The following is a 16,098-nucleotide window of genomic DNA, read 5'->3' as shown; positions in this document are numbered from 1 at the left end:
GGGAGTTTTCCAACTTGCTTTCCTGGGAGGTCCAACGTCACCGCTGAGCTCCCAGCTCACGGCATGCACTACAGAGTCTGGGCCTGTCCATTTCCACAGTCCTGCGAGCCACTCCTATAATGAATCTCACATTTACTTGCACACACTCACACATGTAGATTACCTGTGGGTCCTGTTTCTCTGCAGAACTCTAATCCACTCACCAATCAGATAAATCCCTCCTTCGAAGCGAAGGTGGATGAGAGGGCTAGTAGATGGGGCGTGTTCCCACAGCTTATGTCCCTGGGCAGGGAAACATGTGGCTAGGGGAAAGGAGAGCTGTTCATTGACATTCGATGGCTTTTTCTCTTTTTTTTTTGGTGTTTGTAGACATTAATATACCCTTTTAATTTCTTTTAAATATTTGTAAGGCTTAAAAAGAGTCTATAATTTCTAATAGAAAAACATTATGTGAATGAATACCCTAATGGCAAGCCACTGCAGAATGTTTCAGCTGTATTTAGGGTAAAGGGGTAGGGATTATCTCCAAAGCACCCCAGCTGTCCTGATGAGAAGATACACTAGTTTGTATTATCACAATATTCATTAAGTGATCTAAGTTGCTGCTACTTCAGTAAGAGTTTTATTTATCAAAAGGGCATTACAACTCCTTTCCGTGCTACCCAGAGAGGTTGTTGCCGTTGTCCTCGGCTCCTGTCAGAACTTAAAGGGAAATTTAAACAATGCCCGGAGCCCTTGATGTCCTGCAGATGAAGGAGGAAGATGCCCTCAAATTCCTTGCAGCAGGAACCCATTTAGGTGGCACCAACCTTGACTTCCCAATGGAATAGTACATTTACAAAAGGAAAAGTGATGGTGTCTTCATCACAAACCTGAAGAGGACGTGGGAGTAGCTTCTGCTGGCAGCTCGTGCTATTGTTGCCATTGAAAATGCTGCTGATGTCAGTGTCATATCCTCCAGGAGTACAGACCAGCAGGCTGTGCTAAAGTTTGCTGCTGTCACTGGAGCAACTCCTATTGCTGGATGCTTCACTCCTGGAACTTTCACCAACCAGATGCAGGCAGCCTTTCGGGAGCCATGTCTTCTGGTAATGACTGAACCCAGGGCTGACCACCAGCCTCTCACAGAGGCAACCTATGTTAACCTGCCCACCATTGCACTGTGTAACACAGATTCTCCTCTGTGCTGTGTGGACATTGCCATCCCGTGCAACAAGTGAGCTTGCTCAGTGTGTCTGATGTGGTAGATGTTGGCCCAGGAAGTTTTGTGCATGTGTGGCACCATTTCCTGTGAGCACCCGGGGGAAGTCATGCCTGATTTCTACTTCTACAGAGATCTTGAAGACATTGAAAAGGAAGAGCAAGCTGCTGCTGAAAAGGCTGTGACCAAGGAGGAATTTCAGGGCAAATGGTCTGCTCCAGCTCCTGACTTACTGCTACTCAACCCGAGGTTGCAAACTGGTCTGAAAACATACAGGTACCCTCCGTGCCTCTTCAGCCATTCCCTACTGAAGACTGGAGTGCTCAGCCTGCAACTGAAGACTGGTCTGCAGCTCCCACTGCTCAGGCCACTGAGCGGGTAGGAACAACCACTGAGTGGTTATAAGCTGTTCTTGCATAGGCTCATAAACAAGTTGCCAGAAAATAAACAAGTTTCTGTAAGTTAAATAAAAAGGGAGGGGCATTACACTGGACGGCCAAATTTGGCTGACAATTCACAGACGCGATTTGTAAGCATCAGGCTGCTCTCCTGTTTTGACAGTTGCTGGTTCTGGGCCACGTCCTGGAAAGCCATGCCTTCTGGGTCCAGCCTGGCTGCAGGCGCCTGGAGTCAGGAGGAATGTCAGGGAGCTCAGCGTCCCGCGGCGCAGGCAGGGCCACCGGACAAGTCCCGAGCTCCGGCTGGAGGGCTGGCCTCCTCCCCTCCGGACCTCGCCTGTCCTTCCCGAGCCTTCTCCGTCTTCCTAGTCTCTCTCTGATCTCGTGCTCCTCAGGTTCTCATTGGTCCTTTCTGCCACGTTCTGGAATCTGGGGCCCTCGACGACTTCTTGCTGCCCTGCACTGGCATTTCCACCACACCCGGCTCCAAGCCAGGCCAGGAGCCTGCGAGGGCTCCTTCCCGCCGGGACGCCCGCCTGGGAGGCTGACCGGTCCGGACGGAGGGCGGGAGGCGGCCCCGGCCCTGCTGCCCCGACGACGCCCGCCCACCCGGCTGCGGGCGCGGAAGCAGCCGGGGCGTCCCGGGTCGCCGTCGCGCGGCGTCAGGGGCAGCCGCTTTCTCACCGGCCTGCTCCTCGGTCACCCCACCGCGGCCGCTTCCTTCTCCGGAGGCGCCCGCGTGGGGCTGCTGAGGAGAACGCCCGCCGTCGCGTGACCACCCGGGACGCCCCCTCTATCCCCTCCCCCCTCCCCCCTTCCCCCTCCCTTCCCCTTCCCCTCCCCCTCCCCTACTTTCCCCTCCCCCTCCCCTACTTTCCCCTCCCCCTCCCCTACTTTCCCCTCCCCCTCCCCCTACTTTCCCCTCCCCCTCCCCCTACTTCCCCTCCCTCCCCTCCCCTTCCCCTCCCCCTCCCCTCCCCTTCCCCTCCCCCTCCCCTCCCCTTCCCCTCCCCCTCCCCTACCTTCCCCTCCCTCCCCTCCCCTTCCCCTCTTCCCCCTCTCTTCCCCTTCCCCTCCCCCCTCCCCTCCCCTTCCCCTCCCCCTACTTTCCCCTCCCCCGCCCCTCCCCTTCCCCTCCCCCTCCCCTCTTCCCCCTCCCCGCCCCTTCCCCTCGTCCCCCTCCCTTCCCCTTCCCCCCCTCCCCTCCCCTTCCCCTCCCCCTTCACCTACTTTCCCCTCCCTCCCCTCCCCTTCCCATCTTCCCCCTCCCTTCCCCTTCCCCTCCCCCTTCGCCCTCCCCGACCTCTGCCCCCTCCCATCGCCGCCCCACCACGCGCCTGCGCACTGGCTGTCCCTTCCCACGCCGTCTTCCATCCCGCCTTGGCCGGGTTCCCTGGGCGCGGCGACATCCTGCTCGGCGCTTCCCCGGGGGAGGGAGAGAGCGGCCCCTCGAGGAGCTGTTTAGAGTCGGACATTCTGTGAAAGTGTCTCTGAGCTTTTTATTCAGCGGAGATGGCGGTGTGCGCCGAGGACGGGACTGGACCCTGCGGAAGGCCTGGCCCGCTTCTGAGGCCGGAGAAGCCGGCCCGTGTGCGCGGGGGTGTGTGCCCAGGACAGGCCTGGGCCGGGTCAGGCTCGCTGCGTGAATTCGCTCCAGACCACGCCGTCGCTTACTGGTTCGTTATTTTTCCCCTGTATCAATTATGCCCAGCCCAGCGTTTCAGCGCAGGTCTTCAGAGGCCCGCCGAGAAAGGAGGCGCAGACACGGGCGCGAAGGGCGCGGAGCCGGAGGAAAATCAAGTGCTACGTTTCTTTGCAAGCCAAGCCCGGGAGTGTAAGGCTGGCGTCAGATTATCTTGTCCTTGGGCGTTAATAACGGTCATTGGAATTGAAGTGCATGACCGTTTCTCCGCGTCTTGCTGTCTTGGGAGACGCGTCCGCGCCGACGCTGATGGAGTTGGAGTTCGGCCAGCAGCCGCAGCCTGGGACTCCTGAAAAGGGGATGCGAGTGACCTGCCGTCCACAACGAGAAGTCCAGACGGTTCCTTGGCCTTTCAGGATAATCAAAGGCGTGCAGTCCGGCCTGTTCCTTAAGTTGGTCCTTTTGTTAAGTCCTTTTCTTTTAAGATGGTCCTTTTTCTTCTCTACCTTGTGTAGGGCCCTGTGCATTTGCAGGATTTCAGTGACATTTCTTTTCCAACATGTTGGTCTCTCAGTTTCTCTCTCCATCTTTCTTCATGACTATCCATTTGCTTCTCAAACATATTTTTTAGAACTCTGGGTGTCATGGTCAGGTTCATGTGTCAGCTTGGCCAAGGACCTGTTTGTCTGGTTGGGCAAGTGCTGGCTTGTCTGCTGCAATGAGGACATTTGTTAGAATTAAATCATGATCACGTCACCTGCATCCACAGCTGATTCCATTTGTAATCAGCCAAAGGGGAGTGTCTTCTGCAGTGAGTAATGCTTAATCTAATCACGGGAAGCCTTTTAAGGAGGATTCAGAAGAGACAGGCTCTCTTCCTGCTTCGGCCAGCGAGCCTCTCCTGTGGAGTTCGTCCAGACCCTCCATCGGAATCGTCGGCTTCACAGCCTGCCCTGTGGATTTTGGACTCTGCATTCCTGCAGTCACATGAGACACCTTTGTAAATTTTATATTTGTGAGTGTTTGCTGTTGATTCTGTTACTCTAGAGAACCCTAACTAATACACTGGGGTAAGTGCATCAAATCTGTGAGTTGTGTATCATCAGAATTCCCTCCCGGAACGCCACCATCCTAGACGGGATAATCCAGCTGTGATGGTCAGTTTTGCCTCTCAGCTTGGTTATGCTGTAGGAGCCAGTTACTTAATCAAACACTCATCCAGGTATTGCTGTGAGGATACTTCATGGCTGTTGCTGACATCTGCAGTCAGTTGACTTGAAGTAAGATAGATTATTCTCCTAGAAGTGGGTGGGCCTCAATTTCAGTTGAAGGCCTCAAGAGCAAAAACTGAGCTTTCCTGGAGAAGAAGAAATTCTGTTCCTAGACCACAGCTTACCACCCCCCGCCCCCGCCCCAGTCTCCACCTTGCTTCCTGCACCACAAACTTCAGACTTGCCAGCACCCACCATCACGTGAGCCTGTTCCTTAAATCTCTTTCTATGTATATGTGAACATAGGTATACATATGTACATGTGTGCATGTGTGTGTATCTGTATGGGGGTGCATATGTGTATGTGTGAGTATGTGTGTTCATGTATATGTATTAATATGTATGTCCATCCTCTGAATTCAATTTCTCAGTTTCTTTGGACAACCCTGACTGGTTGACCCACCAAAACAGTAACAAACCCGTGCCTGAACCTAATCTGCCTGGCTGCCCTTTAACAGGCTTCAGTTTGTCTGTGTCTTCCCTTAAAGTTCCAATTTCCTACTTTTTTTGGACATGTTCCCTCAGAACACAGGATTTTTCATGCTAACTCTCCACTGGCAGTAACTTTGTCCCCTCTAGGCCCGTTCAGCAATTTTCTAAAATGCTTGTGCTGCTCTTCTCATTCCGCATCTGCTAAAATTTTCTGTGACATGGTGTAGCCTCCCAGTCTTCCAGGACTGGGTCCCCAGTTGCTCCTTGTGTATGTGTGGTTGGAGGGAAAGAACAAAATAGATTCCAAGACCCATTCCTCACTGAAGATTGAGATAAATGACTTAAGTGATGCAGGCCAGACCCAAGTCTGGTTCAACTTGCATTTACTCCCACTACTCCATCAGAGGTCTGAAGTTACTCCCAAAACCCCATCAGAGGTCTCATCTAAATCGGGGGGAGATGCCTCAATCACATATCAAAGGAAGCAAACTTTTAAATTTACCAATCTGAGATTAAAGCATTTCGTTAGATTAGCAGATGGCATGCAATGTGATGAAAAACACATCTGATTTTTAAAAAATGGAGTTAAATTGTGGTACCTCTGTGTTGTGTTGTGTTTTTAATTCAGTAAGAGACATTCTTTATTTCTTAGACTCAGAGCCTTTAGGTTTTAAGAGAAAAAAAATCTGAATGACTAAGGGAATTTAAACTGAATTTTTTTTCAAAAGCACATATAGTAAATTGTTTTGAGTTACTGAAATCAGGTGGAAGGTTCATTACGTCAGTATATACTTTTTTGTATGTTTAAAATATTTCATAACAAAAATAGTAAGCTGTATTTCTTAGTGCCAGCCTTAACTGTAAAAAAATAGCTGCTTGCCTCAAGGTCAAGGTCAAAAACTCACTTAATTCCGAGTGCTAAAATCCTGGGCCAAAAACTTCAGGCCACTGCCCACCGACAGTCTGTCTGCCTATATGTTATTTTGGGGCCCAAATGTCAGTCCCTTTCCGTGTCTATAGAGCCCAGCTAAGCACCAAGATCTTAGGGTTTATGAAGCTAAAAACCTCTTTCTCCCCTTCCCAGTTCAGAAACAGTTGAGAAGTAGACATAGGAATCTACTTCAAAACATCATCTTTATCACTCATAACGGAGCTTGAAGATCTTCGGCCGAGTGACGTCTGCTAACTTGACCTTCACAACAGACTTACTCACCCAGCAAGTGGCGCGGTGGACACCTGCAGGGCCAGGTGCCTTCCACCTGGCAGAGGACAGACCTGAGTGAGCCTCTCTGCAGGCAGGTAGATATGAAAGCATGAGTGCAGGATACTGAAGTGAACAGGAAGGGATCCGGTGGGACTTCCTGGGGTATTTGAAATGCTCTATTTCTTGATCTGTAGTGCTTTCATGAGTGTGTGTATATATATATATACATATATATATTCATCAAGCTGTACACGTACATTTGTATTTTTGTCATATTTTATGTACCTCAATAATAAAGTAAAAAAATGAGAACACTAATCTAGGCAAAGAGATTGAATTACTTGTATGATGGATGAGTTCAAAGACATCTCATCCTTACCTGAGAAAAATGTTGACAGGGAAAAAGCATGAGAGAACCGGAAGCCTGCAGAAAAGAAAGGACATGGACTGGGGACAAAGGAGGCTTGGTGGGAAGGGGAGATGGGGAGGCAAAGATGAGCATCCCCTCTTTATATGTTTGTTTGGTTAAGGCCAGACTCCCTTGTCCCAGGACCCACTGGGAGGGTGAGAGTGCAAGGGGGTGCAAGGGAAGAGATGGGGAAAGTGGGACAGAGTAGTAGGAAGGAGGGGAGAGAGAAAGAGATAGGGAGCGAGGGGGAGAGGATGAGAGAGAGAAAGAATGAAAATGAGAGTAACTCTACAAGAGTCATCATTATAGCTTAATGGTTCAATAAGTGAATCTAGAGGCAGATTGTCTGGGCTTATGTCCAGCTCAGCCACTTAAGAGGTATGTGGCCATGGGAAAATCACTTATCGCTCCATGACTCAGTTTCCCAACCTGTTCAATGAAGTAAAGCATACTACCTACATCATATGATTGCTTACAGAATCAGATGAGCTAATGTATGTAAAGCGTGCTATATAAATGACTATTATTAGTAACACTGAAGTTTAACAGTTCTGTCTGGTATCCAAAGTATAAGTGAGAATGAGGACCAGCCTCTGTGAATATCCAACGAGTATACCCCGGCTTGAGAAATGGTTCCCTTTTTCCTGCTCAGCCTTGCTCCTCCTGATGGGCTAAGGTGTGTGTACTCATGGACAACTTTGAACATAGCAACCCGTGGCAGATGGCTCTCCTCAGCTTGCGAGGTGACTGGAATATACCTGGAGACCTCACGTGATTTTGCTTAAGCCCCCATCTCCCAACATGGACCTAATTTTCCATCTAGGACTGCTGATATTCTGATATCCTTCCTACCCATGATAAGGCTGAGTGAAAAGTCTGCTGTTCCCAAATGTGATTTTTCTACATGGGTTCTCTTGCCTGCTTTCTTCTTTGATGCAGGGAAAAAAACTCCAGCCAAGACCTTTTTATTTCCCTCCACTTCCCTGTGATTCAGGCTGACAGACCACACCAACTCCTGAGGCAGATCATTTCAGAAATGTGGTAGGTCAGGTGTTTGGCTTATTTTCTGCATGGGTACTTCCTTCCTTCCAGTGCACATCTCCAGAGACCACAAGACCGTGCGGTAACTGGGAGCTGAAAAAACAGAGGTTTATTAAAAGGCATTAATAGATAGTAGCAAAGCACCCTCCGCACACACACTCACACACATCACAGGTGGTGTTCTGACCATGAGCCTGAGGTCCATTTCCCTGGCATATATATATTTTTTTTTAATCCTTTTTTTTTTTTTTTTCACATGGGCAGGCACCAGGAATCGAACCCGGGTCCTCGGGCATGGCAGGCAAGCATTCTTACCTGCTGAGCCACTGTGGCCCACCCCCTGGCATATATTTTTAATAGCTTTTTCAAAAGAAGATGGTCCTGTGAGAGGGGCTAAACTTGTGACTCTATCCAGTGTCATTCACATGGAAGCCAGGATGTGGTCCAGCCGGGAAGGGCTTGCAGGGAGTCAGCTACAGAGACAAATGTTTCCATGGTGACCTGCCCCATTCATCCCGGGAGAGGCCTCGGCATACCCACGAGGATTAGTGACGAGGCATTAAGGCCGACAATGCACAGAGCTGTCTGGGAGTGGGGCACCCCAACCTGACATTTGCAAGGAAACAGGATGGAGGAATTGGGCCAACATCTAGAGGAAGAAAATATTGAACGAAACCCCTTCCTTTTTTCTTTTATGCGTAGCACACCCTCCTGCTCACAGACTTTCACATTCTCCCTTGGGGAGTTCTCTTAGTATTACAACAAAGTGGGGGTGCCAATGAATAGCCCAAAGAAGTGATTCACAAAAGGCCAAAAGAAGCGGGATGAGAGAATATGGAGACGGCGCCAGCTTCAGCTCCACTCACTGGTCTTGCCTTTGTTTTTGTTTCTGTTTAATACCTTAAAATGTTCCTCACAAAGTGCTTTTTAGGGAAAAAGTCTCACCGGAGACTTACCTTTCTCTGTAGCTTTGTGGCACCACTTCCATTTCAGGAAAAAAAAAATGTCCTTTCACATCGTGCTTACGGCAACATATTGTATTTTAGTGTACAGAGATGGGGTGTGTGACAAACTGATAAAGTGAAACCTGAGGAGCCTGCAGTCTAACGCTGATGCCGACCTTGGTAAAAGTATACACACACAGAGAGGTCCCGCCTTCCTGGAGCCGGGTGCAAACAGGCTGGCAGGGCCTGGGCAGCGTGATTCGCTTAGTGATTTCCTTGATTATCTCCTTTACTAAACTTCCGGATTCCATAGAGCAGAAACTCCATCTTCTTCATCGTTAACGTTGCAGTTCCACCCCCAGCACACAGGCATCCCAATACACACACACACACACTCAAACATTAACCTAGCATCCTGCTCTCCACACTGCATTAGTGTTCGTAGAAGAAGCGAATACAGTCAGCAATGTAAAACTTCAGAGAAGATGATTAGGCACTTTGTATGTAAAATTTTAGATATCCATGGAATCAAGTTATAATGATTTAAAAACTAACAACATTTTGCTGTTTTAAATATTTAAACAAGTAGACTTGACACAAACATAATAAAGCTTGAAGCAATGAGTGAAAAGTGTGTGAAAAAATTTGAGAAATTGTCAAAGCAGCTGGACTGTTCTGATTGATTAAGTGTTGTCTCCAGAATGCTGATGGCGGGGTTTGCCATGGCATTCATTAATTCATCAAATATTTATTGAGCAACTATGTTAATAGCTATTTATGTGTGCCATGCACTGTCCTGTGTCCAAGCACATTAACTTAATTAATCCTCCTTCTCAGGCAAACACTTATTAATATACCCGTTTCCCTGACAAGTACACTGAGTGCCTACATTCCCTCAAGTGAGCAAGGGTTTGTTTTGTTAGTGGTAAGGGAGAAACATGGGGCTGGTTGGACACACAAGCCCCGACACTCCCCAGATGATTGCTAGTCCCTCCCCTTCCAGCTTGGGCAGAGAAGGACACTGGCCTTGGGGACATTGAGAGCCAGCAGAGCTGTAGGCAGCCTGTATCATAGCCCCAGGAACTGCCCTGGTTCCCGCAGGCGGAGGTGATGGGCTGATCTGGATAATTCTATGGGCTGGAAGGGACTACAGACCACACCTGGGGAAAGCAGGCACTGGGCCTGGCCCGCAGGACAGAGAGGATTCTTGGCAAGATGCGCTGACCCATGGTAGGGGAGAGGAAGTGGCGATCAGCCTTCGAAACTCTCTAGATGTCAAGGCCGCACTTGACATTGAGCCTTCATTCCTTCCCAGGCCTTAACGCCACTGTGGGGGAAAGGTGTCCCAAGGTGAACCAAAGCAGTCTAGCTCCAGATCTCGAGCTCTTAACCATTACCTGGCACCTGTAATTACTGGGCCAGGAACTGAAGGTGTAACAATAATCAAGAGATACAGGCATCTTCTTTGCTTTTCTAAACTTGAAGTTCTGAAGGGGAGACACACTGAGAACAACCAACAACAATCACAAACGACAAGCGCTGCAAGAACCCCATTTCAGAAGGCCAGGGGAATAGGAAAGCAAAGAAAACTCGAGAGCACAGACACAAATACTGAAAGTGAGGCCAGGCCCAGGGTCGGGGAGATCCCAGCAAACAGCCTGCAGATGACGAGCAGAAGTGGAAGGGCTCATCATCAGGGGTGACCGAGGGACAGACCTCAGAGTGGCAGGAGACCCGGAGCCATGCCGACAGAGAACAAGGTAGGAGGCCAGGCCGGGGCCTGAGCTGAGGCAGCCTCGTCTCCTATGCTGCTGAAAATCAGTGCTGATGAGCCCGCCTACCTGCGGAGCCCAGCTACCTGAACCAGAAAACGAGCCTGCATGGGTCCCCTAAGGGTAAAAGCAGATAACAGTAGCAGCAAGTGAGACTGAGTCCTGGGATAGGAGCTGCTTACAGCTGAAGGGGTTAAATAGTGCAGGTCCACAAGCCTCAGCAATGTCTTACAGCCATCTCAGGCAGCTGAAGTATTCCAGATTAAAATACCGTTCATTTCTAAGAAAGAAATGACTGAAAAATATTTCTTAGAATGTTTTAAGATAAAACACAGAACTTCAAAGCTTTGCAGGACTTTCCTCTTGCACCTTTGTTATTACTATGCAACTTGCTTTCATAACCTCCCCTGAATATCACAATTTTGTGCTCTTTAAACAGACCAAAATGTTACATATTTGGGCAGCAGGTGAGGTACAAACTGCTCCTGACATCCATGTTTAAAATAAAAAGCACATTATGCATGCTTTGATTTATACTTTGATGTTGGATTGCAATTATTTTATGGTATATCTGCAAGCTTGTCTTCTATCGCAGCAAGGACTTATCAAGTATTACTACTTTTATTACCTGTAGTAACTTGGGGGGTGCTTTGGGGTATTATGAGGCAAGAATTCCCCTCCCTGTGGATAAACTTCTACCTACAAAGGGATGCTTTTGGTCTCTGAGCTTCTGGCTGGCTTATTAACTATCTGATGGATTGTCTTTTGTCCTTTTCGCTGCTGCCACTGTCTTCACTTTTCTCTCCTTTTCGAGGTATCTTCCTGGTTCTGGAACCCCTTTCTGCTTGTTTTATCCTCTATGTACAAAATGTTGTCTTGTCTTCTCAACATTTCAAAAGGCCTCCCCAGTGACTTCAATTTGAAGGAAGCAGCAGGGTTGCAGCTCAGTGGAAAGATCAGAATAGCACTGAAATCCCTGAACAGGGACTACTCTTCCCGAATAGGGAAACCTAAAGAAAAGCGCTCTGCAGCTGGGACTGTGTGCCAAGACAACTATCACTGAAATGCAGAGGAAATGGAAAACATAAATAAAATGCAAACTTACTAGGAAAGACTAAGGTATTATATTGGTGCCAAGGTAGAAACCTGAAAAGGCCAATTTCATAGCAGGTGGTTTATCACCTGCAGATAGTTCCATGTGGTGGAAGTTTGTTTAATCCAAGAAAGGTCATCACCAAGAACTCAAGGACACAGCAAAGAGGACTTCTAAAACAGCACAACTCCCCCAAGACAACTGGAGGGTGCCATGTTCCCTAGATATCTTTACTTGTCTCTCTCGCTGTCACACAAGGAGCTCTGACTATTGATGACTACAATGGTTATGTTCAATTGTGAACTTGACTAAGTTAGGGTACCACTTGTTTGGTCAAGCAAGCACCGGTCTGTTGTTACTGTGAGGGTACTTGGTAGATTTAAATCATTAGTCTGTTGAGTGCATCTATGGCTGATTAGATCTACAGTACACAAAGGGAGATTGCATTCAGCAGTGAGAGATGTCTCATCTGATCAGCTGAAGGCTACAAAGAGAGACCTGATGATTCTCAGCATCAGAAAGTTTCTATCTCTACTTCAGCCAGCCGGCTTCTGCTGAGGAATTCATTGAAACCTTCATCAGAGTTCCCAATGTGTGGCCTGCCCTGCGTTACTTGGACTTGCCAATCCCCATGGCCATAAATTATATTTACACATACATATCCCTCCTCTTGGTTCTGTTTCTCTGGAGACCCCCAGTTAACACAGTGTTCTTTTACCACCAATGCTTCTTTTAAACTGCAAATCTTTTAGATAGTCCAGACCAGCCTCGTGGTTCTCTCCACCCCTTCATTTCTTCTTGGGTCACAACCTCATCACTTCACCTGTCTGCTCCTTCAGTTCCACTCTGCCGTTCAAATACATTTGAACTCTAGGTTCTTTGTTATTGTTGTTTTGGTTTTGTTTTTAATTCTGTTTGTCACCCTTGCAAATTTCATTTTCCTTCCTCTTCAGCTTAGACCTAGAGAGTTTACACTTCACCCTTGGTCGGCATCCATTGCACAGATCTCAATCTAAATTTAGTTCTACGCTCAAGCTGTTGAAAACATTTGGAGAAAATTATCACACAAATATATGACTTAGTTCTACAAAAAGTTCACGTTCACTTCCAGAGCTGGCCCCTCCATGCTGCTTGGGCTCTTTCAGCTCCCTCAACTATGAACCACAGAAGTATTTACAAATCTTCATCAAGAATTGCAATCCTTTTATCCTATTTATGGATCATTTTCTCTTGGTATATGCTATAGGTGAAAAAAAATCAAGGCTGTCTGTGGCATGCAAGACAATAAACGTTCTCTCACTCCGTGGAACGCTATCTCCTTTGTACCAGCTTGGATGAAAATCCCCTTCTTTAGTTTTTTTTATTTGATCACCCTCTCTTCTGGCTTTCCTTCAGATTGTAGCTTATTCCTTCTATATTCATAGAGAAAACATTATCTTTCACATCTGTTTTTCTCATTATCTTTCCTGCTTTCTCTTTCCTTTTATTGTAAAGGCTTTGGAAGACTATCCTTCATTTACCTTCCGTATTTCCTCATTTACTTTCCTGTATTTCATTCATCTACATTTTAAAAATCATCATTAAGGAAATATGTGTACTTCTTTTAAAAGACTTATAGTAAAGACTATTAGTTCCTAGCATACTTCTGTCCACCCCAAATTCTGCTACCCTCAGGCCCCTCTTTAACTCTTTAGTTAAAGAACCTGAACCCTGTCATTTGATTATTTACTTTTGCCAATGGATGTAATTTTTTTATTCCTTCATTTTGATAGAATGGATTAGCTTCCAATAGAGCAGATAAGCTTTCTGAACTCTGGGCTATATTCTCATGTTGATTAATAAGTTATCTGGATACAGAATTTTGTGATGAATAGCAGTTACCCTCAGAATTTTGAAGGCACTATTCCACTATCTTTAGCATCTACTGTGACATCTGAGAAGTTCAATGTCATTCCAATTCTTGTTCTTTTACATATGGCCTATTTTTTTTATATTCACAGTATGTTTATTTGGCCAGGGACTTATCTTTAGAATATGTTAAAAAAAAATCCCACAATGCAACAACAAGAAAACAAACAATCCATTAAAATGGGCAAAAGACTGGACAGAAATGTCTGTCATAAAAGAGGTCATATGAATGGCCAAGAAGCCATGAAGAGATGCCAAACATCACTGGTCATCAAGGAAATGCACACCAAAACCACCATGTGACATCACACCCACCAGAAGAGCTGAAATTTAAAAGACTGATAATATCAAGTGAAGCAAGCATGTGGAGCACCTGGAACTCCCATTCACTGGTACGAATGTAAGACGGCACAGCCACTCTGGAAAGCAGCCTGACAATCTCATAAAATTAAACATACACCTATCCTTTGACACAGCAATTCCACTACTAGGTATTCACCTAAGAAAAATGAAAACGTACATCCAAAAAATCTTTTAATATTTTTCTTGACAAATCTTCATACACATACAGTCCATACATGGTATATAATCAATGGCTCATAATATCATCACATAGTTGTGTATTCATCACCATGATCATTTTTTAGAACGTTTGCATCATTGCAGAAAAAGAAAGAAAAGGAAAAACTCATGCATCCCATGTCCTTTGACCCTTCCACTTATTGACCACTAGTATTTCCATCTATATAAGGCCTATTTTACTGTGATTTTTTTAATTCTAAAACATACAGAAAAGTTGTACAGATAGTACAAAGAATAATTCTCCTGAACCATTTAAGAATGCTATCAACCCATTGCCTCAATACCCTGAATATTTTAGTGTGTATCTCCTACAAACACATTCAATACTCCTGTACATAATAAAGTGCAACAATTAAAATCAGAAATTGCATTGATGCAATATGATCATCTAACTTATTCAGGTTTTGCAAACTGTCCCAATAACGTTCTTCATCTTTGAAAAATCTGATGATTCTATGTCCAGAGACCTAGAAACTCCAGATGGTTCCTAGGTCAGATAAGTCCTACTGCAGAGGGCACAGCCTCTCTAAGAACATCAACTAGTTCCATCCCCTTACCCATTTTGCTGACACACCTTTCCAACATGAATAAGTTAGAATGGACATAGCCCAAATATCCCTAGAGATTGGGAGAAGGATCAAAGGAAAAAGTGGAGTTATAACAGAGCAGATAGGATTGAACAAATAAGACTGCTGAATCATTAGACTGATATTTTTTTTAGTTTCGATGTCCAGGAGCAGCTATAGGGCAAAACCTAAAATTGTGGAGCTGTAACCTATACCGAGCTCTGAAATTTGTTCTCTAACTACTTGTTAACAATCTTCTTTGACATTTATTGTTTTTCTGTATACATGCTATATTTCACAATAAAAAATGTTTTTTAAAAAAGTCCTAGTTCAGAATCTATTGTATCTCTTCCATCCCTTCAGTCTGGAACAATTCTTCAGTTTTTTTCTTGATTTTCATAAGCTTGACACTTTTGAGGACTACAGAGCAGGTATTTTGCAGAATTACTCTCAAGTTTAGGTTTTATGTTAGCTATGTACAATTAACTATGTACCTCAGAAAAATGTGTTCTTAGATTTAATCCATTCCTATGGGTGTGAACCCTTGTAAATCGGACCTTGCAATGAGGTTACCTTAGATAAGGTGTGGCTTAGGATGGGTCTTAATCCTATTACTGAAGGCCTTACGGGGAAGGTCTTAGAGAGAGAAAGACACAGAGGGAGCAGCCAGAACCGCGACAGAACACGGAAGAGAATGGAGAGGCAACCATGCATTCACGTGACAGAGAAACCCAGCACCAAGGATCACCAGCAACCAGTCCTACAATGCTAGTTTTCGGGAAGAAAGCATCCCCTTGATGACGCATCAATTTAGACTTCTCCTGGCCTCAAAACTGTGAGCCAGTAAATTTCCATTGTTTAAGCCAACCCATAGCATGGTATTTGTTTTAACAATGAGGATACAAAAGCAGTTTTGTTTGAAGGTCTTTATGATTAGATTCAGATATGCATTTTTGTTAGGACTATCACAGAAGTGGTGCTATATCCTTTTCAGTATATCCTAATGGAATGCATGATATCAGTTTGTCCCAATATTGAGGATGCTAATTTTGGTTACTTTGTTACGGTGGCATATGCCACGTTTCTCCAGTGTAAATTTAAGGTATATTTTTGTAATTTATAAACAATTCATGGGGAATATACCTTGTGTCTATGTAAATATTCTGTTCTGCATAAAGATGAAACCAATTGTCTTTGAATCCATTGTTTATTTTTTAGCTCTTTCATTCATTCTGTATCAATTGTTGTTTTCCTACTGTAAAGTTTTCTCCTTATACCCCATATACTTATGTATTCATTTTTATGAATACATACTTATGTATTTTTATGAATACATACTTATGTATTCATATTTATCTCAGTATACATTCATGGCAGCTGATCTTTTTCAATTGATTACTTTCCATTATAGCCATTACTTATTTTGATCCCCATTTTGTTCTAGATTTGGCCAGTGGGAGATCCTTTGAATTGGCTCAGTGGATTTTTAAGTGTGTCTGAATATTATTTGAACATTTCCTTACTTTTTGTGGCAAGAAATATGCTATTGTCATCTTGTATCAATCCACAAGTTATGTTAACGGAGAATATTATCAGAAACCAAAATATGGACATATATATGCTTATTGCTACTGG

At 45.5% G+C, this 16,098-nt stretch overlaps 1 protein-coding gene and 1 pseudogene across 2 annotated transcripts; both read left to right on the top strand.

The window, feature by feature from the left end:
• Nucleotides 1–684: 684 nt before the first annotated feature.
• Nucleotides 685–1,606, top strand: LOC143683419 (small ribosomal subunit protein uS2 pseudogene; annotated as a pseudogene).
• Nucleotides 1,607–2,970: 1,364 nt separating this feature from the next.
• LOC143682943 (uncharacterized) lies at nucleotides 2,971–6,373 on the top strand. 2 transcript variants are annotated; one of them, XM_077159314.1, is made up of 2 exons: nucleotides 2,971–3,693; nucleotides 6,029–6,373. In XM_077159314.1, exon 1 carries the CDS (start codon nucleotides 3,112–3,114, stop codon nucleotides 3,592–3,594), a length of 483 nt encoding a protein of 160 aa, XP_077015429.1. In that variant the 5' UTR covers nucleotides 2,971–3,111; the 3' UTR covers nucleotides 3,595–3,693; nucleotides 6,029–6,373. The 2 variants fall into 2 exon arrangements, with proteins under 2 accessions (XP_077015429.1, XP_077015428.1); XM_077159313.1 differs by having other exon boundaries at nucleotides 2,971–4,256.
• The last annotated feature ends 9,725 nt before the right edge of the window (nucleotides 6,374–16,098 follow it).

The sequence above is a fragment of the Tamandua tetradactyla genome, chromosome 5, assembly GCF_023851605.1.
Source record: "Tamandua tetradactyla isolate mTamTet1 chromosome 5, mTamTet1.pri, whole genome shotgun sequence".
Classification (NCBI taxonomy): domain Eukaryota; kingdom Metazoa; phylum Chordata; class Mammalia; order Pilosa; family Myrmecophagidae; genus Tamandua; species Tamandua tetradactyla.
The sequence above is the reverse complement of the archived record's forward strand: the minus strand, read 5'-3'. Positions and strand labels throughout refer to the sequence as shown.

Bases quoted from the DNA above. Each gene is read 5' to 3' on its own strand.
- LOC143682943 (XM_077159314.1), top strand. From the start codon at position 3,112: ATGGCGGTGTGCGCCGAGGACGGGACTGGACCCTGCGGAAGGCCTGGC.